The following is a 21,771-nucleotide window of genomic DNA, read 5'->3' as shown; positions in this document are numbered from 1 at the left end:
TGGGATATGCATATTATTAGTAGATTTGGATAGAAAACACTCTGAAGTTTCTAAAACTGTTTGAATGATGTCTGTGAGTATAACAGAACTCATATGGCAGGCAAAAAACGGAGAAAAATGTAAGCAGGAAGTGAGAATTCTGGCGCTTGTAGTCCTTTCAAGTCTTGCCAATCGAACACACAGTGACTAAGGATTCATTTTGCACTTCCTAAGGCTTCCACTCGATGTCAACAGTCTTTAGAACCTTGTTTGAGGCGTCTACGATGAACAGAGACCCGACTGGAAGGCTGGGAAGTTGGTAACCCAAGGAATGACATCACTTCGTTGGTGCGCATTCATGAGAGTGTTAGCTCTGTTCCAAAACCTTTTTCAAGACACAGGAACCGTCCGGTTGAAATATTACTGAATCTTCACGTTCTATAGGCCCTAAAGATTGATGTTTTACAACGTTTGAACGAACGTAAATAAAAAAAAAATCTACTTTTCGTCGTGACATTTCCCTCGCACGCCCTACATTTGGAGTACCTTACTGAACGCGCAAACAACATGGAGTTATTTGGACATAAATTATGGATTTTATCGAACAAAACAACATTTGTTGAGTACCTGGGATTCCTGGAAGTGCCTTCTGATGAAGATCATCAAAGGTAAGTGAATATTTCTAATACTATTTATTAATTTAGATGACTCCAACATGGCGGCTATCTGTATCGCCTAGTGTTTTTTTCTGAGCTCAGTACTCAGATTATTGCAAAGTGTGATTTCCCAATAAAGTTATTTTGAAATCTGGCAATGCGGTTGCATTCAGGAGATGTTCATCTATAATTCTTTGAATGACAGTTTAATATTTGATCAATGTTTTTGACGAGTATTTTTGTAGATTGTGGTGCTGATTCACCGGCAGTATTGGAGGCAAAATATTTTCTGAACGTCTCGCTGCAATGTAAAATGCTGTTTTTATATATAAATATGAAGTTTATCGAACAAAAAAATGCATGTATTGTATAACATAATGTCCTAGGAGTGTCATCTGATGAAGATCGTCAAAGGTTAGTGCTTCATTTAGCTGTGTTTTGTGTATTTGTGATGCATGCTAGTTGCTTAGAAAATGGCTGTGTGGTTATTGTGTCGATGTACTCTCCTAACATAATCTAATGTTTTGCTTTCGCTGTAAAGCCTTTTGGAAATCGGACAACGTGGTTCGATTAAGGAGAAGTGTATCTATGAAATGGTGTAAAATAGTCCTATGTTTGAGAACTTTGAATTATGACATTTTGTGGTTTTAAATCTGGCGCTCTGATTTTTCACTGGCTGTTGAATAGGGTGGGACAATTTCGTCCCACCTTCCCTAGAGAGGTTAACGTAGTAATATCATCAACCATGTGTAGTTAACTAGTAATTATGTGAAGATTGATTGTTTTTTATAAGATAAGTTTAATAGCAACTTACCTTGGCTCCTTGCTGCACTCGTGTAACAGGTGGTCAGCCTGCCACACAGTTTCCTCATGAAATGCAATCGGCCATAATCGGCGTACAGAAATGCCGATTACCGATTGTTATGAAAACTTGAAATCGGCCCTAATTAATTGGCCATGTCGGTCGACCTCTAGTACGTACATACCCCAACCAGAAGCCATGGATTACAGGCAACATTCACACTGACCTAAAGGGTAGAGCTGCCGCTTTCAAGGAGTGGGACTCTAACCCGGAAGCTTATAAGAAATCCCGCTATGCCCTCCGACGAACCATCAAACAGGCAAAGCATCAGTACAGGACTAAGATCGAATCGTGCTCCGACGCTCGTCGGATGTGGCAGGGCTTGCAAACTATTACAGACTACAAAGGGAAGCCCAGCCGCAGTGACACAAGCCTACCAGACGAGCTAAATAATTGATATGCTCGCTTTGAGGCAAGTAACACTGAAACATGCATGAGAGCATCAGCTGTTCTGGATAACTGTGTGATCATGCTTTCCACAGCCGATGTGAGTAAGACCTTTAAACAGGTTAACATTCACAAGGCCGCAGGGCCAGACGGATTACCAGGACGTGTACTGCGAGCATGCGCTGACCAACTGGCAAGTGTCTTCACTGACATTTTCAACCTCTCCCTGTCCGAGTCTGTAATACCAACATGTTTCAAGCAGACCACCATAGTCCCTGTGCCCAAGAACACTAAGGTAACCTGCCTAAATGACTACCGACCCGTAGCACACACGTCTGTAGCCATGAAGTGCTTTGAAAGGCTGATCATGGCTCACATCAACACCATTATCCCAGAAACCCTAGACCCACTACAATTTGCATACCGCCCTAACAGATCCACAGATGATGCAATCTCTATTGCACTCCACACTGCCCTTTCCCACCCGGACAAAAGGAACACCTATGTAAGAATGCTATTCATTGACTACAGCTCAGCGTTCAACACCATAGTGCCCTCAAAGCTCACCCCCTGTATATAGTCTCGCTATTGTTATTTTACTGCTGCTCTTTAATTACTTGCTCCTTTTATTTCTTATTCGTATTTTTTAAACTGCATTGTTGGTTAGGGGCTTGTAAGTAAGCATTTCACTGTTGTATTCGGCACGTGACTAATAACATTTTATTTTTGATTTGATTACAATTTTGGAGAAGTAACTACTAACTGTAACAGATTACATTTAGAAAGTAACCTACCCAACCCTGGTTACAGCCTTATTCTAAAATTGATGAAACTATTTTTTTCACTCATCAATCTACACACGGTACCCCATTATGACAAAGTGAAAACAGGTTTTTAGACATTTTTGCTCATAATAAATTTTTTTAAAAGAAATATCTTATTTACGAATTCAGACCCTTTGCTATGAGATTCTAAATTGAGCTCAGGTGCATCCTGTTTCAATTGATCATCCTTGAGAAGTTTCTACAACTTGATTGGAGTCCATCTGTGGTAAATTCAATTGATTGGAGATTATTTGGAAATGCACACACCTGTCTATATAAGGTCCCACAGCTGACAGTGCATGCAAGAGCAAAAACCAAGCCATGAGGTCAAAGGAATTGTCCGTAGAGCTCCAATACAGGATTGTGTCGAGGCACAGATCTGGTGAAGGGTAACAAAAAGGGTAACATCATTCTTATTTGGAACCACCAAGACTCTTCCTAGAGTTGGCCACCCAGCCAAACTGAGCAATCAGGGGAGAAGGGCCTTGGTCAGGGAGGTGACCAAGAACCTGATGGTCACTCTGACAGAGCTCCAGAGTTCCTCTGTGGAGATGGGAGAACCCTCCAAAAGGATAATCTTCTCTGCAATCAGGCCTTTATGGTAGAGAGGCCAGAGGGAAGCCACTCCTCAGTAAAAGGCATATGACAGCCGACTTGGATTTTGCCAAAAGGCACCTAGACACTCTCAGACCATGAGAAACAAGATTCTCTAGTCTGATGAAACCAGGGTTGAACTCTTTGGCCTGAATGCCAAGCATCCTGTCTGGAAGAAACCTGGCACCATCCCTACAGTGAAGAATGGTGGTGGCAACATCATGCTGTTGGGATGTTTGTCAGCGGCAGGGACTGGGAGACTAGTCAGGATCGAGGGAAAGATGAACGGAGCAAAGTACAGAGAGATCCTTGATGAAAACCTGCTCCAGAGCACTCAAGACCTCAGACTGGAGCGAAGGTTCACCTTCCAACAGGACAACGACCCTAAGCGCACAGCCAAGACAATGCACGAGTGGCTTCGGGACAAGTCTCTGAATGTCCTTGAGTGGCCCAGCCAGAGCCCGGACTTGAATCCAATTGAACATTTCTGGAGAGATCTGAACATAGCTGTGCAGCAACTCTACCCATCCAACCTGACAGAGCTTGAGAGGATATGCAGAGAAGAATGGAAGAAACTCCAAAATAAAGGTGTGCCAAACTTGTAGCATCATACCCAAGAAGACTCAAGGCTGTAATCGCTGCCAAAGGTTCTTCAACAAAGTAAAGGGTCTGAATACTTATGTAAATGTGATATTTAAGTTTATTTGTAATACAAAAAATAAAATAAACTGTTTTTGCTTTGCCATTATGGGCTATTATGTGTAAATTGATGAGGGGAAAAAAATGATTTAACAAAATGTGGAAAGGGTCAAGAGGTCTGAATACTTCCCAAATGCACTGTACAATACATACTGTACGTTTTAAGTTGGATGCTAGATCCAACGTACAGTGTTCATTCAATTATTGATAGTGTTTTCTCTGTGTTTGGAGGGGTGACGAGGGGTGTTGTAAGGTGAAAGACAGAAATATAGATTGAAAAATGGGGTCAGGCACAAAAGACTTGACAGCAAATCAAGGAGAAAAGAAGAACCGAAAGAACAGAAAGTTTATTGAGCATCAACACAGTTTTCAAGAAGTGGAAAACAGGAGTGGAAGGAAAGGCTTACATATATAAACAGGAGAATACAAAACGAGACAAAGGAAGCTGAATTTCTAAACACCTAAATCTTCAAGAGCCTGTTGTTCACTGCAATGCTAATGTATCATGGTACATGTAAAATATCTAAGAAACCATTAAAAAAATGCTCTTATTTCTTGTGTTTTCACTTTCTTAAAACACACCTAATAGGTTCAAAACAATAATACCTTATTAATGCATAAAGACATTTCTCTATCTCTCCTCTTAATGTGTCTGTGAGTATCATATGATCGTATAAACTCTGCCTCAAATCACTCAGAATCTACTTAATGCTCTGATTTAGAAAAATATGGCAAAAGCACATTACAAAGTAATATAAAAAACTACTTTGCACTACTACGCAAAATTCCAGTGTTTGTCAACTCTACATGAGGATAAAACGTTAGCGGTGGTCAGCTAGCGTACCTGTCCTGACCATTAATCTCAGAAGCTGACCTCTGACCCCTTGGTCTTACTTGACAGAGACCACGGAGGTGTTGGTGATGGACTCCATGATGGCGGCCAGGCGGCTGCACAGGTCATGGGGCACTTTGGAGCGCACCGTTGGTGGATCTTTTAAGACCACCCTCTCTGTTGAGCAGTCCAGAACCCTGGGCAGAAACTCGCCCAGCTTTAACTGTAGGGAGTCTGAGAATGAGAGGAAGGAGGGAGAGGAAGAGAAAAACAGAGCTTCCATAAGAGAAGTAAGATGTTAAAATGTGGGATAAATTAGATGAGGAAAATGTGCTACAGAGAGAATTTATTTTTATTATAAGTCTTATAATAACGCAATTATACCTCTCAGCTTTAAGTAAAGTGTTACTGAAATCTGCAAATGACAGCAGTGTTGATGTAGATAAACATTTAGCACAGCTTGGATAAAGCCCAGTAAGAACCTCTTCCCCTCCCTCTGTCCTCACCATCCAGGTCCATTTCCAGGTAGGAGCACCAGTGGCTGCGGATAGCCTCCATTGTGTCCAGGTCCTCCTGGCTGACCATGTCCGGCCGGCTCATCAGGTGCATGCAGGGGATAACCGCCTCGTTCATGATGATCACGCCCTCCTCCACGCCGCTCACCTCGCCGCTCCTGAACAGGGTGGCCGCATTGTCATTCACTTCCTAGGAAGAGAGCAGAAGGGGGAGGGACAGGGGATATGCATATGCAGTGTCACTACGGAGTCTTTTTGGATAAGAGCGTATGCAAAATGACCAAACTATAGCCGAATAAAAATGTCTTGAGATTAGTGGTCTATCTAGAGACAAAGTGTTAATATACTACAGTGAGGGAAAAAAGTATTTGATCCCCTGCTGATTTTGTACGTTTGCCCACTGACAAAGAAATGATCAGTCTATAATTTTAATGGTAGGTTTATTTGAACAGTGAGAGACAGAATAACAACAAAAAAATCCTGAAAAACACGTGTCAAAAAATGTTATAAAATGATTTGCATTTTAATGAGGGAAATAAGTAAAAAGAAAAATACAGGTGAAGAACAAATTACATAATGGACCGGTTTAAAAACCCCTCTGCAAAACATGACTTAGTACTTGGTGGCAAAACCCTTGTTGGCAATCACAGAGGTCAGACGTTTCTTGTAGTTGGCCACCAGGTTTGCACACATCTCAGGAGGGATTTTGTCCCACTCCTCTTTGCAGATCTTCTCCAAGTCATTAAGGTTTCAAGGCTGACGTTTGGCAACTCGAACCTTCAGCTCCCTCCACAGATTTTCTATGGGATTAAGGTCTGGAGACTGGCTAGGCCACTCCAGGACCTTAATGTGCTTCTTCTTGAGCCACTCCTTTGTTGCCTTGGCCGTGTGTTTTGGGTCATTGTCATGCTGCAATACCCATCCACGACCCATTTTCAATGCCCTGGCTGAGGGAAGGAGGTTCTCACCCAAGATTTGACGGTACATGGCCCCGTCCATCGTCCCTTTGATGCGGTGAAGTTGTCCTGTCCCCTTAGCAGAAAAACACCCCCAAAGCATAATGTTTCCACCGCCGATGGTGTTCTTGGGGTCATAGGCAGCATTCCTCCTCCTCCAAACATGGTGAGTTGAGTTGATGCCAAAGAGCTCCATTTTGGTCTCATCTGACCACAACACTTTCACCCAGTTGTCCTCTGAATCATTCAGATGTTCATTGGCAAACTTCAGACGGGCATGTATATGTGCTTTCTTGAGCAGGGGGACCTTACAGGCGCTGCAGGATTTCAGTCCTTCACGGTGTAGTGTGTTACCAATTGTTTTCTTGGTGACTATGGCCCCAGCTGCCTTGAGATCATTGACAAGATCCTCCCGTGTAGTTCTGGGCTGATTCCTCACCGTTCTCATTAAAATGCAAATCAATTTATAACATTTTTGACATGCGTTTTAATGGATTTTTTTGTTGTTATTCTGTCTCTCACTGTTCAAATAAACCTACCATTAAAATTATAGACTGATCATTTCTTTGTCAGTGGGCAAATGTACAAAATCAGCAGGGATCAAATACTTTTTTCCCTCACTGTATATAGCAGGGCTATTTAACTCCAGCCCAGTGAAACTTTCATTCACACTGAAGTATAGCCTTATTCTCTATTTTATTAACCTTTAATACATCTTTATTTTTATATTCCCAACTGACAGTATCAGTCTCATGTCCCAAATATTTTCAAACCAGGTCTTTCACAGTGATGCATCTGCATCATCAGTAGCACTCACTTTGAGACATCTCCTCCTGTAAAGTGCAATAAGCGACTGCTCCACCCCTCTCTTCTCCCCTCTTCTCAGTAGCATGGTGTTGTCTTTGTAGGCGTGGTTGAGGTAATTCAGCGCCTCGCTCACCCTGGTGGAACATAATGATATCACGCCACGTCAGCCAGTCAGCCCACTGATGACATCACATCAGACAGTCAGCCCACTCACTCACTCACTCAAACCACCATACAGGCTGATCACGTAGGGGCAGAGCCCCGGTCGCCATGACAACACCTACTTTCCATGCTGGTACTGTTCCAAGCCCGTCAGCAGGTAGACAAACACTGTCCGGAACAGGCTGTAGTCGTCATGCCATTGCTGAGGAGAAGAGCACACAGACACAATCAATGCAAGTTTGGTCTGATTTCCAATGGAGAAAAATGCCTACCTAGAGTCTTGGTATAAATAATATACAATACTAAGCTCCTTCCATCAGCCATCAAGGCCTGTGTAATGTAGGATTATGTTCAAATAAGCATTTTACAGTGTTTAGCTCAAATTGTCCACATGTGTAATGACATAAAGGAACCAGTAATCACTGATCATCTTAGATTATGATTGTTGGAACAATCTGCTTAACTGGGGACAACATTTTGGAACATCACAGGTAATGATCATTCATACTCCATTAAACCATTTTTATGCCAGTAAAAATGTGTATACTGGCGACATGATGATCGGTGCCTGGCTGCCAATTTTCAACTAAAAATCAATTCCAATAACCAGAAAAATATTAAATCTACTTTTTGCACAGAGTGAAAGGTTCCCGCGCCATTCTAGCTGCCGGACATCTTGCATTTCCCAACATCTTTGCTTGAAGTAGTCATTTCTAAGCTCCGCAGCCACATGTAGAAGAATGACAGCGTGTCACACACTGACTCAAACAACACAAATAAAGATCTATACACATGTCAGAGGCATTTCTTACTCGGTACAAAAAGTGGATTTAATATCTTTCTGAATATTCTCTAGATATCCGAGTTCCACCTGCAACTGGAAACAGGCATTTTTATGACACAAGTGCCTTCCAAATCAAGAATAAAGAAAGTATCAGCAGTAAAGGTTGTTTGAAAGTAAGTTTACTATGCTGTCAATAGACCATCTGATCAACCTCCAGTACAAGCTAGCTTAGCTATGCCGCTGGAGGTTGGATCTAGATTGGCTAAGGCAAACCTAGCTATTGACACATACCATATATTCCTCCATATCCATATCCTCTGGCTTGATGAGGCGTAGTTTGGCGCGGGCCTCTCTCATGATACTGATGGACCTACACAGGAAGTGATGATTTGCCCCACAGAAATATACTTATGAATAATACTGTCAACTTGATGATAATGTTGATGAAATGCTTTTTAATTGTTCAACAAATAATTGTAAAAATAACAACAAGCTGAATTGCATGTACAACTTACAATGAAATGACAAAACATGAACACATTTTAAAGTTTAAAAATATACATTTCATCGCATGTCAGGATGTGGTGCTGACTGACCTGTTGTCGAAGCTGAGGTTGCGGTCGGTGAAGCCATTCAGCAGGGTCCTCTCGATGACGCGATTGGGCGCCTGGTTCTGGAAGAAGTAGACCAGGGCGTGGTGCAGGCGTGGGTCCTGCTGGGCAGTGGTCTCCTCCTGGGACAACTCAAACAGACGGGAGTACTCCTCCTGGAACGCCTGAGGAGAGGGGTGTGAGAGATGTTAGAGCCCACTGGGCATAGACGTCATCTCTACGTATAGTTTTGATTTAAATTTGGTTGAGTTGTCAATTCAATAATGGCCTTTTTCCCTCCATTCAGATTACTACCTCTCACTTTTGGTTATTTGAAAATGAAATAATCTCCAAAATATCACTATTTTTATAACAAGCAATAGAAGGTTGGTTGCATTTTCAGTTTAATCCACCAGAAAAAGACAGAACAAATATTACAACAAATATTATGGTTAAACTGAAATATACTAATTGATTAAAAAAAACATTATTTTTGAAAAACATTTATAAAAATGGTATAATCTTCATTAATTATATCATAAATAGGACTGGTGGAGTTATGTCTCACATGCAGTAAAAAAAAAATGTCTGCTCTATCCAAAATTACAAACAACTAATTGCAGCATTACCACAAAAATGGAGAAGGCAAGTGGAAAGGGGAGAAGGTAAGGAACTTGTCTGTCGGCCCTGCATTAAAGGCCAGAATTGGCTAAAGAAAATTGTGAGAAATAAAAAAGTATACCAGTTTCATTTAAGTACCAAACAATTGACAGCTGCACCATACAGGTTGCAAAATAGTTGGGAGGAGATTTTAGATATACCGATTCCATGGCACATGAACTGTAAAATATACTGTCCGTGAAATTATGTCTGCCAAGACTCTACCTCTACCCTTTATATGTCTCTACAAGAGGAGACTGACAGAATATTTACAAGTATAGCATGGTAGAAGGACAGACTAGCGAGATTGCACAAACTACCTTACCTTGATGAGGCCAGCCTCAGGGCCTTCATTGTCGAATGCCTGTCTGGCTTTGGCTATGGCCATAATGATTCCCTGCATAGCTGGAGTGAGCATCATCTGAAACACAGAACCACAGAGAAGTACAAAGAATGGGCATTAGAGCGAGGCCATGCACAAACAAACTACTATAGCAATGATGCACCTTTTAGCGAGTCATGTATCCATTCATTGGATTGATGCAAACAGTCATATTATAATCTGAAGCAACAGTCAAAGAGTGGCATTGCCCAAAATGTATCCAAATTATTTTCTAACCAATAAATCAATAGAAGTCATCGACCACGGAACAGCATGCTTTCAATGTACTGGAGTTGGATTTATATATGTACAGTGCCTTCGGAAAGTATTCAGACCCCTTGACTTTTTCAACATTGTTACATTACAGCCTTATTCTAAAATGGATTAAATAAAATATATTCCTCAGCAATCTACACACAATACCCCATAATGACAAAGTGAAAACAGGTTTTTATATATTTTTTTAAAATGTCATAAATATAAAAAACAAATACATTATTTAAATAAGTATTCAGACCCTTTGCTATGATACTCGAAATTTAGCTCAGGTGCATCCTGTTTCCATTGATCATCCTTGAGATGTTTCTACAATTTGATTAGAGTCCACCTGTGGTAAATTTAATTCATTGGACATGATTTGGAAAGGAACACACCTGTCTATATAAGGTCCCACAGTTGACAGTGCATGTCAGAGCAAAAACCAAGCCATGAGGTCGAAGAAATTGTCCGTAGAGCTCCGAGACAGGATTGTGTGGAGGCATAGATCTGGTGAAGGGCAACAAAATATTTCTGCAGCTTTGAAGGTCCCCAAGAACAAAGTGGCCTCCATCATTCTCAAATGGAAGAAGTTTGGAACCACCAAGACTCTTCCTAGAGCTGGCTGCCTGGCCAAACTGAGCAGACAGGGGAGAAGGGCCTTTATGGTTGTCCAGAAGGACAACCATCTTTGCAGCACTCCACCAATCAGGCCGTTATGGTAGAGCGGCCAGATGGAAGCCACTCCTCAGTAAAAGGCACATGGCAGCCCGCTTGGAGTTTGCCAAAAGTCACCTAAAGACTGTCAGACGATGAGAAACAAGATTCTCTGGTCTGATGAAACCAAGATTGAACTCTTTGGCCTGAATGCCAAGTGTCACATCTGGAGGAAACCTGGCACCATCCCTACGGTGAAGCATGGTGGTGGCAGTATCATGCTGTGGGGAGGTTTTTCAGCTGCAGGGACTGGGAGACTAGTCAGGATCGAGGCAAAGATGAACAGAGCAAAGTACAGAGATCCTTGATGAAAACCTGCTCCAGAGTGCTCACAACCTCAGACTGGGGAGAAGGTTCACCTTCCAACAGGACAACGACCCTAAGCACACAGCCAAGACAACGCAGGAGTAGCTTCGGGACAAGTCTCTGAATGTCCTTGAGTGGCCCAGCCAGAGCCCGGACTTGAACCCGATCGAACATCTATGGAGAGACCTGAAAACAGCTGTGCAGCGACGCTCCCCATCCAATCTGACAGAGTATGAGAGGATCTGCAGAGGAGAATGGGAGAAACTCCCCAAATACAGGTGTGCCAAGCTTGTAGCGTCATACCCAAGAAGACTTGATGCTGTAATCATTACCAAAGGTGTTTCAACAAAGTACTATGTAAAAGGTCTGAATACTTATGTAAATTTAACATTAAAAAAAAGTTGAACTGTTTTTGCTTTTCATTATGAGGTATAGTGTGTAGATTGACAAGGCGAATGTGGAAAAGTCAAGGGGTCTGAATACTATCTGAAGGCAGTGTATTTATTTAAATTACGTATGGGGCAACTCTCTACCTCTTCATTGTAGCCGTCATTGTCAGCCTGCACCAGGATCCTGCCCACGTTGGGGATCTCCACCTCCGACACCACGTTCTCTGGTTGCTGCTGCCGGCGTCTGGTCGCCGGCGGGGCGTCCTGACCATCCTCGCCGTCTGCCTGGGTGTCGGGCGCTTCTGCAGCTTCCGCCCCTGCCTCTCTGACCTCAGGCTCGCTGTCGGTCTCAGTGGAGGGGTCAGGGGTCACAGCTGCAGTCTGGGCCTGGCCATTCATCTCTGCTGCAGGGCTGGGAGACTGTGGTGGGGGGAGCTGCTGGGCATATGAAGTTGACATTAAGTTAGATAGATCAAGTTAGCTGGTTAATGCTAAGGCATATAGAGACCTAACATGCATACTTGTCTGGTACTTGTCTAATAATAAAAAAGGTGTCACCTCTCCCAAACAGAAATTATTATGTTACACAATAAAAAGCTTAATTGCAGCATATATAATTTAAATAAAATAGAATGATTTTTCTGACTGGATCCCCTTTTGATTGATAAACTGAGTCGTAAAATGTACATTTACTATGCATTAACATAGTTGGATTATTAAAATAATGGAATGACCATAAACAAAGCCAAAAGCACTTCACTACATTGGGATTCATTCAAGGACTATATACATTGACCACTAGAGGTCGCATGTACACCATTTATGAATAAGTTTGCCGTTTGCACAGGCAGGTAGTCTGTCCAGCAAGCAATGGAATGTGAAACACGCCAAGCGGGTTACAGTTATATTTAACATAAGGCGGGTAAAATCTAGACAGAACATTCAGATACTACTTGGACAACGTTCTACCAAAAATTAGACGACAAAGAGCAACCGCAATATCACGATGGATCCTTGTCAACAGGGAATACACCCATTCTGTTTCATACACATTCACAAAATTCTGCTGTTACGCAATGTTGACAACATTCACACAAGCATTCTCATACCATTTCACAGGCCTGAAAAAGAGCATTGGTCCAAGCAGTCAACCAACCTACGGCTTGGCGGCAGGTGGCCTAGTGGTTAGAGCGTTTGGCCAGTAACCGAAAGGTTGCTGGATCGAATCTCGGTAAAGGTAAAAATCTGTCGTTCTGCCCGAGCAAGGCAAATAACCCACTGTTCCCCGGGCGCCAAAGACGTGGATGTCGATTTTGGCAGCCCCCCAGCACCTCTCTGATTCAGAGGTTGGGTTAAATGCGGAAGACAGATTTCAGTTGAATGCATTCAGTTGTACAACTGACTAGGTATCCCCCTTTCCCTTGTCGTTGGAATAAGCCAGAACTCTCTCCAACTGACCGTAAAGTACAGTAAGAGGAATAAAAAGCTCCTGTTCTACTTAAAGACTGGCCACAGCTCCTGCGTCCTCCTGACAGTGTGAACCCCCAGTGGTAAACCAACTGTGTGGAATGCTGCTGAGATGAACGGGGGAGGGTGTCCAGTGACTGACTGCTAAGGCTGTATCGCCTCCAGGGAGGGGGTGGGATGTGGGGAAAGGGACTTTGGCCAAACAGTTGGAAGATATTGGGGTATACTAACTACAGTAGCTGTTTAGTCACAACACATCTAGCATGAAAATGGCATACTGAAACAAAAATGAAGCTCACAAGTACAATCTCACAAAAGACTAAAGACTTAAAACTCAGACGAGAGTGCCGGAGTGTAGTGCCTTTGGACTACACATAGCCGCTGTCTAAAAGATAAACAACAACTCTGAGAAGAACACACTCCTCCTCTTTACTTATATGTTCTTAATATAAAACCTAACCCGTGGGTCGCCCTAATGTCATGACTCGCTCCCAAAACATCCAGTAGCAGAAGCTATCACTATGCAACAGGTTAGTAAGAGATATAGGCCAAGGTCTATATGTGTACATGGCCCTAGATAGAGTATGTGACCGATATTCAATGGGTGCTCAGATGACAATCCCAGACCCCTCTTTTCACCCTGCCCACTTGACGGTGTTGCTGGCCCTCCTTGTCCTCGCTGGTATGTTGGCAGGGCTCTGGCGTGACAGTGACAGACTGGTGGTCGCTCTCCTCTGGGCTGCTGCCAGCGTTCTCCAGGGACACAGGGACCGGGGACTGGGGCTGGCTTGTTGGGACAGGCTCTGAAACAGGACAAGGACCATGAATGGAACAGGCAACAATAGTCAGAACAGATCTGAAATATTTGCTAGTGCTTAATTGAACAACTGAATTGAATACATTTGCTACATTTTATGAAGAGGGAAATTGATTAGTCCCCATCGGTAGACAGACAGGGACAATAGGCCTTGGCCAAACGTGGTGACCATATCATTCAGTATCTGACTAAAAGACAAGGACAAAAACCAACAAACACCGCCACCCTCAAAGACCATTATCGCGTAACCCTGCCATATAAATTGATGTCCAGACTGACCTTCAGAATCCACTGCCGGTTCAACAGCCGACTCTGCCTCTGGTTCCTGTCCCTGCTCCCCAGTGGGTTCCCGGGCAGGTCCAGGTTTGGGGACTGGTTCTGCTGGCTCGTCTTTTTCTTTACTGGGAACACGAGTGGAGGTGGAGGCAGCTGTGGGAGCGGCCGGCTCCTGCTGTGGCGGCTGGTAAAACTGCTCTTCCCACTCCCTGAGCTCTTGCTGGAACCAGCGGTTGTCCTCGCGCACGTAGTGCCCGAGGATGGGTGGCAAAGAGTCCATGCCCTGCATGACCTGGCCCGTCTCATCATCTGTGTCTTCTGTGGACAGAAATATCATAAATATAAACATCACAATGAGCTAACTGATCACATTCAATAGTAACATAAACTAAGCAGCATACCCTGAAAAGACAAGCAAAACACACTAAAAAACACCTGTTCAGGCTATGAATTGGATATTCATGAATGTATTTATGTATACATCCTGAGCAACAGTTACAGTGTGCACAGATATAGCAGGTATACAGTATAGGTGTGGCCAGATATACAGGGCATTCAGAAAGTATTCAGACCCCTGGACTTTTTCCAAATTTTGTTACATTACAGCCTTATTCTAAAATTGATAATAAAAAAATAAAAAATCCTCATAAATCTAAACACAACACCCCATAACGACAAAGCATTTTTGTAAATGTATATAAAAACAAGATCACATTTACATAAGTATTCAGACCCTTTGCTCTGTACTTTGTTGAAGCACCTTTGGCAGCGGTTACAGCCTCGAGTCTTCTTGGGTATGACGTTACAAGGTTGGCACACCTGTATTTGGGGAGTTACACATTCTTCTCTGCAGATCCTCTCAAGCTCTGTCAGGTTGGATGGGGAGCATTGCTGCACAGCTATTTTCAGGTCTCTCCAGAGATGTTTGATCGGGTTCAAGTCCAGGCTCTGGCTGGGCCACTCAAGGACATTCAGAGACTTGTCCCGAAGCCACTCCTGCATTGTCTTGGCTGTGTGCTTTGGGTCGTTGTCCTGTTGGAAGGTGAACCTTCACCCCAGTCTGTGGTCCTGAACAGGTTTTCATCAAGATTTCTCTCTGTACTTTGCTCTGTTCATCTTTGCCTCGATCCTGACTCCCAGTCCCTGCCGCCGAAAAACATCCATACAGCATGATACTGCCACCACCATGCTTCACCGTAGGGATGGTGCCAGGTTTCCTCCAGACGTGACACTTGGCATTCAGGCCAAAGAGTTCAATCTTAATTTCATCAGACCAGAGAATCTTGTTTCTCATCGTCTGAGATTCTTTAGGTGGCTTTTACTGAGGAGTGGCTTCCTTCTGGCCACTCTACATCTGTTTTTTACTTTTAATACATTTGCAAACATTTCTAAACCTGTTTTCGCTAGGGTATTGTGTGTAGATTGCTGAAGATTTTATTTAATCAATTTTAGAATAAGGCTGTAACAAAATGTGGAAAAAGTCAAGGGGTCTGAAGGCACTGTATATAAACAGCACTGTGACATGTCGACTTGCACATGTTGACACACAAACATTTCCGACATTTCAGTCCAAAGTCATTTAGCTGAGCATGACTGGCTTCATGTTTTTGGTCCCCTTGGCATACATCGCTAGTTCAGTTTGTGGTCTTACACACATCCTTCAAAAATGAAGGTGCTGGCCTAAGGAGGGATACTTGAAGAGAACAGAAAAGCCTGCACACTGAATATGCTCCCAATTACCACCTTTATTGACAACGTTTCGATCCAACACGGATTTTCTTCAGGTCAAATGGACTGAGTGCTCACTTCACAATATACTGTACATAAAAATGTTCACCTTGCAAACATAACTCGTTTCTAAGGAGAATGGGGAGGAGGGATACAGGTACCTGCAATTAGGTGAGGCAGCCTGTCGTCGATATACATGAGACAATAGGCGCTGGCGTTGGTCATGCCTCCGTACGAGTCCTTGACCAGCTCCTCCCAGGAGGACTCGCTGACGATGACGTCGTTGTACTTCATCCAGCACTGGTTGCTGTGGTCGTAGATATAGGCCCAGTAGTGGCCGGCCGAGGCTTGGCCCTCGTGGACGAGGACAGCGTGAAGCCTGTACGGCACCTTCACACACATCAAAACAAGAGAAACTTTCTGTATTGGCATGTGCACACATCAAACAAGAGATTAGGACTAGAAAAGTAAAGTTTTAGCACAAACCGTTAATCATTATAGTCTCTTGTGACAGAGCGGTAACATAATGCCAAATCGAGTACCTGACAAGATTTGGTTCTGGGTTCCGAGATGAATCATTATGCAATGCTTGTGACACATGTTCAATCTAACAAAGTTATATTAGTGTATCACATGCTTTAACCTGACATGGACTGTCAGATAGATGGGATCTTACCTGACACAGGCTGTTATCCGAGTACATGCCCTCCAGCGCTTGGCTGACCCTGTCGATGCTGGCCTTTAGCTCTGAGCACCGAGACACAGACACACAGATCAATGCAGTGCACCTGGGGCCGGGCCAGACACACACACACACACACACACACACACACACACACACACACACACACACACACACACACACACACACACACACACACACACACACACACACACACACACACACACACACACACTAGAGTAGACACTCTGGGATAACTGACTGACAGCTAGGGTAGGCTGTCTGCTCATGACACACATCCAAATGAAGAGTTATCACTAGATATGTACAGTAAATGAGTATTACCACATATAGCATCAAATCATGTTTAAACAGGTAAACATGCTCTCATGGAAGAGAATCTCGCAATCACCACAGAGCCATCACAGAAATGACGTGCTATTTGCATGTGAAAATGTCATAGGATGTAGAAGATCCATTGTTCACACTTTGCCGGTGCTATGCAAATCTTACCGAGAGTGGCTGTAATAGACAACGAAACATTTCAACTTGAACCCAATTGCAGAGAGGTTATCATTAGTGAATCCAGGTGTAGGTGACCGTACCGTTCATGTTGTTCTCCATCTCTGTCCTCCAGCGTTGCAGGCAGGTCTTGACGAAGCGCAGCTCCTCCTCCGTCACACTGTGGGGGGCGGGGTGAGGTGGGGCGTCCATGGGGGGTCTGCACTGGGTGAAGGGCTTGTAGATGGGCGTCCTCTGGCTCGAGGAGGGCTTCTGCTGACAGGTGGAGCTGTCGGACGGGCCTGCGTCTCCTGGCTCATGACACTGACTGAGGAGACCCACAGAGGAAAGGCAAGATGTCAACAAATGGGGTTGGCATACAGTGAAGAGAGAGTGGGTGATGTACTATACGTAGGCAAGCAGGTAAAACATTACAGGGGTGATTTGGTAAATCTCATATCTGAAATCATTTTAATATTTCATCATTTTTTACTAGGAGTTTGAAATGTATTCATTGATTTTCAATTATCCCCTGAATTGACTGACTTCACATTGACACTCTAGGTAGGAACACATCACAAAGTGTTGGCACTGCAGTCACATTGACTAATAAGGAGTACCGGTAAGTCGTGACAGGACTAGATATCGAGTAAGCACTGGAAACTTCTACATGCACACATAGCCTTGACAATTGAGACAGTTGTCCCAGAGGTCCTTGCCTGGTATCGTCAGGGTTGGCGTCTGTGTGCTGGGGGTTGCTGCTGGGCGGAGTGGGGGAAGATGCAGCCAGCCTCGCGTCTTCAGCAGGGGACACACTGGTGGGCTTAGTGCAGGCGAACTCCAACATGTACTGTAACATGTCTGCCAGGGGATAGTTTGTCGGCCCGGAGCCATAGTTTCTGTAGCTGGAAACAGAAGGAGACAAAAGGTTGAACTCATGGTAAATTAGTGACAAACAGATTTCATAAAAAAAAATACATGTCAGTCATGATTCACGAGCAGGACATTTCCTACGTGAATCAAAACACTCATATTAGAGAAACACTGTGTGTACGTTACTTTTTCTACTAACTCATGATTTATTCACTCTCAGTGGACACATTTGGAGGTATCCATCCTGGTGCAGTCATCAGTGAATTCTTCAATAAAACATGATTAGCTAAAAGAGCACAGTTGTCCTCCAAAATGTGTATTGGCATGTACCTGATGTGTCACACTGCTTTACAAACAGTTAACTCAATAAACTCACCATTCCAGTTTCTGCTGCAGGACTGTGAGATGCTCCTTCAGTTGCTTCACCTCTCCTCTCCTGTTGTGGGTCTGCTCATTGTTCTTGTGAAGGTATCTGTTTGCATACAGTAAACTTAGTTTACCACAAGAGTTTATTTGACTCTGATTCCCCAATTACAGTATCATCATTACAATGCAATACAATACTCAGTCTACTGTAAATGCACGCTGATACTCAATATATACTGAAGAGTTTCTATCCAAAACGCTATATTTCCATTTTCAGAAACTATGGTAAATGAGCATTTATTTAAATGATTTATGAAAGAGATTGGTGTGTTTTTTGACTATCTAATCATGGCATGAGGTTGTTCAATGACAGTTATGTATTTGTTTAAATCTAATCACTTGATGGTTTAATTTCAGAGAAACATATAATCATGTTTTTTTTGCAAAACGCTATACAGTGAGGGAAAAAAGTATTTGATCCCCTGCTGATTTTGTGCGTTTGCCCACTGACAAAGAAATGATCAGTCTAAAATGTTAATGGTAGGTTTATTTGAACAGTGAGAGACAGAACAACCAAAAAATCCAGAAAAATGCATGTCAAAAATGTTAAAAATTGATTTGCATTTTAATGTGGGAAATAAGTATTTGACCCCCTCTCAATCAGAAAGATTTATGGCTCCCAGGTGTCTTTTATACAGGTAACAAACTGAGATTAGTAGCACACTCTTAAAGGGAGTGATCCTAATCTCAGCTTGTTACCTGTATAAAAGACACTTGTCCACTGAAGCAATCAATCAATCAATCAATCAATCAGATTCCAAACTCTCCACCATGGCCAAGACCAAAGAGCTCCCCAAGGATGTCAAGGACAAGATTGTAGACCTACACAAGGCTGGAATGGGCTATAAGACCATCGCCAAGCAGCTTGGTGAGGAGGTGACAACAGTTGGTGCGATTATTCGCAAATGGAAGAAACACAAAAGAACTGTCAATCTCCCTCGGCCTGGGACTCCATGCAAGATCTCACCTCGTGGAGTTGCAATGATCATGAGAACGGTGAGGAATCAGCCCAGAACTACACGGGAGGATCTTGTCAATGACCTCAAGGCAGCTGGGACCATAGTCACCAAGAAAACAATTGGTAACACACTACGCCGTGAAGGACTGAAATACTGCAGCGCACGCAAGGTCCCCCTGCTCAAGAAAGCACATATACATGCCCGTCTGAAGTTTGCCAATGAACATCTGAATGATTCAGAGGACAACTGGATGAAAGTGTTGTGGTCAGATGAGACCGAAATGGAGCTCTTTGGCATCAACTCAACTCGCCGTGTTTGGAGAAGGAGGAATGCTGCCTATGACCCCAAGAACATCACCCCCACCGTCAAACATGGAGGTGGAAACATTATGCTTCGGGGGTGTTTTTCTGCTAAGGGGACAGGACAACTTCACCGCATCAAAGGGACGATGGACGGGGCCATGTACCGTCAAATCTTGGGTGAGAACCTCCTTCCCTCAGCCAGGGCATTGAAAATGGGTCGTGGATGGGTATTCCAGGCATGACAATGATCCAAAACACACGGCCAAGGCAACAAAGGAGTGGCTCAAGAAGAAGCACATTAAGGTCCTTAATCCAATAGAAAATCTGTGGAGGGAGCTGAAGGTTCGAGTTGCCAAACATCAGCCTCGAAACCTTAATGACTTGGAGAAGATCTGCAAAGAGGAGTGGGACAAAATACCTCCTGAGATGTGTGCAAACCTGGTGGCCAACTACAAGAAACGTCTGACCTCTGTGATTGCCAACAAGGGTTTTGCCACCAAGTACTAAGTCATGTTTTGCAGAGGGGTCAAATACTTATTTCCCTCATTAAAATGCAAATCATTTTATAACATTTTTGACATTCGTTCTTCTGAATTTTTTTGTTGTTATTCTGTCTGTCACTGTTCAAATAAACCTACCATTAAAATTATAGACCGATCATTTCTTTGTCAGTGGGCAAATGTACAAAATCAGCAGGGGATCAAATACTTTTTTCCCCTCACTGTATATTCGCCCCACTCTCAGAAAAATAAAGTAGTACTGCTAGGTTTTACACAGTCAAATGTAACAAATAACTACTTAAAAAAAATAAAGAACTGTATAAATGACACGTGACATCAATAATAAAACAAATAAAATAATCAATACAGTAATATGAGATCTGTGTGTAAAACACTGACATTTTAGTCATTTAGCAGATGCTCTTCTTCAGAGTGACTTACAGATAGTGCATTCATCTTCAGATAGCTAGGTGAAACAACCACATACAGTATATCACATACCGTAGCGTTTTGGAAATAAACTCTTCATATGAATATATATGTTTAGAGACATATAATAACACATATACACTACCAGTCAAACGTTTTAGAACACCTACTCATTCAAGGGTTTTTCTTTATATTTACTATTTTCTACATTGTAGAATAATAGTGAAGACATCAAAACTATGAAATAACACATATGGAATCATGTACTAAAAAAAAAAAAGAGTTAAACAAATCAAAATATATTTTCAATATGTAGCCATCCTTTGCCTTGATGATCGCTTTGTACACTCTTGGCATTCTCTCAACCAGCTTCATGAGGTAGTCACCTGGAATGCATTTCAACTAAGAGGTGTGCCTTGTTAAAAGTGAATTTGTGTAATTTCTTTCCTTCTTAATGCGTATGAGCCAATCTACAATGGTTTGAGCCTGTGTTGTGACAAGGTAGGGGTGATATACAGAAGATAGCCCTTTTTGGAAAAATACCAAGTTCATATTATGGCAAGAACACCTCAAATAAGCAAAGAGAAACGAAAGTCCATCATTACTTTAAGACATGAAGGTCAGTCAATACGGAAAATGTCAAGAACTTTGAAAGTTTCTTCAAGTGCAGTCGCAAAAACCATCAAGCGCTATGATGAAACTGGCTCTCATGAGGACCACCACAGGAATGGAAGACCCAGAGTTACCTCTGCCGCAGAGGATAAGTTCATTAGAGTTACCAGCCTCAGAAATTGCAGCCCAAATAAATGCTTCAGAGTTCAAGTAACAGACATCTCAAAATCCACTGTTCAGAGGACACTGCGTGAATCATGCCTCCATGGTCGAATTGCTGCAAAGAAACCACTACTAAAGGACACCAATAAGAAATATGAGCAATGGACATTAGACCGGTGGAAATATGTCCTTTGGTCTGGAGTCCAAATTGGAGATTTTTGGTTCAAACCGCAGTATCTTTGTGAGATGTTGTAAAACCTTTGACCGGTAGTGTACACAGTTTTAGCTTTTTCACAAATGAATATCAAGCAGCTCACCTGTCCATATAAATTATTTGTGGGAACTCCAGTTTCTTGTGAATCTTCTCTGGGCGTCCTAACGACTGGTTGAACTCAAACCTGGACAGTTCAAAGGTCAACACTGGTGGTAACTTTGAGAACCATCTCTGGAACAGAGAGAATTCCCATCCACATGAATATTCCCATATACTGTACATTTCTATGTATATTTTCACTACCGTTCAAAAGTTTGTGGTCACTTAGAAATGTCTTTGTTTTTGAAAGAAAATCATTTTTTTCCCATTAAAATCACATCAAATTGGTAAGAAATACAGTGTAGACATTGTTAAAGTTGTAAATGACTATTGTAGCTGGAAACGGCAGATTTTTTATGGAATATGTA

At 42.7% G+C, this 21,771-nt stretch overlaps 1 protein-coding gene across 6 annotated transcripts in view; it reads right to left on the bottom strand.

The window, feature by feature from the left end:
* Positions 1–4,329: 4,329 nt before the first annotated feature.
* LOC100194713 (ubiquitin carboxyl-terminal hydrolase 28) overlaps positions 4,330–21,771 on the bottom strand; it is a 30,114-nt gene continuing 12,672 nt past the window's right edge. For 4 of the 6 annotated variants that reach the window (XM_014137346.2, XM_014137348.2, XM_014137350.2 and 1 more), the window contains exons 10-25: positions 21,408–21,535; positions 18,077–18,172; positions 17,547–17,732; positions 16,932–17,155; positions 16,321–16,391; positions 15,806–16,034; positions 13,920–14,234; positions 13,463–13,626; positions 11,501–11,794; positions 9,633–9,728; positions 8,654–8,832; positions 8,349–8,427; positions 7,396–7,475; positions 7,122–7,245; positions 5,340–5,538; positions 4,330–5,067 (exon numbers count right to left, since the gene is read on the bottom strand). In XM_014137346.2, coding sequence (XP_013992821.2) covers positions 4,892–5,067; positions 5,340–5,538; positions 7,122–7,245; positions 7,396–7,475; positions 8,349–8,427; positions 8,654–8,832; positions 9,633–9,728; positions 11,501–11,794; positions 13,463–13,626; positions 13,920–14,234; positions 15,806–16,034; positions 16,321–16,391; positions 16,932–17,155; positions 17,547–17,732; positions 18,077–18,172; positions 21,408–21,535 — 2,640 coding nt within the window. In that variant the 3' untranslated portion in view covers positions 4,330–4,891. The remainder of the gene's footprint in view (positions 5,068–5,339; positions 5,539–7,121; positions 7,246–7,395; positions 7,476–8,348; positions 8,428–8,653; positions 8,833–9,632; positions 9,729–11,500; positions 11,795–13,462; positions 13,627–13,919; positions 14,235–15,805; positions 16,035–16,320; positions 16,392–16,931; positions 17,156–17,546; positions 17,733–18,076; positions 18,173–21,407; positions 21,536–21,771) is intronic. The other 2 variants (XM_014137347.2, XM_014137349.2) reach the window with 2 other exon arrangements.

Source organism: Salmo salar, chromosome ssa13 (assembly GCF_905237065.1).
Source record: "Salmo salar chromosome ssa13, Ssal_v3.1, whole genome shotgun sequence".
Lineage (NCBI taxonomy): Eukaryota > Metazoa > Chordata > Actinopteri > Salmoniformes > Salmonidae > Salmo > Salmo salar.
Note: the sequence above shows the minus strand (reverse complement) of the source record. Positions and strands in the feature narration are given on the sequence as shown.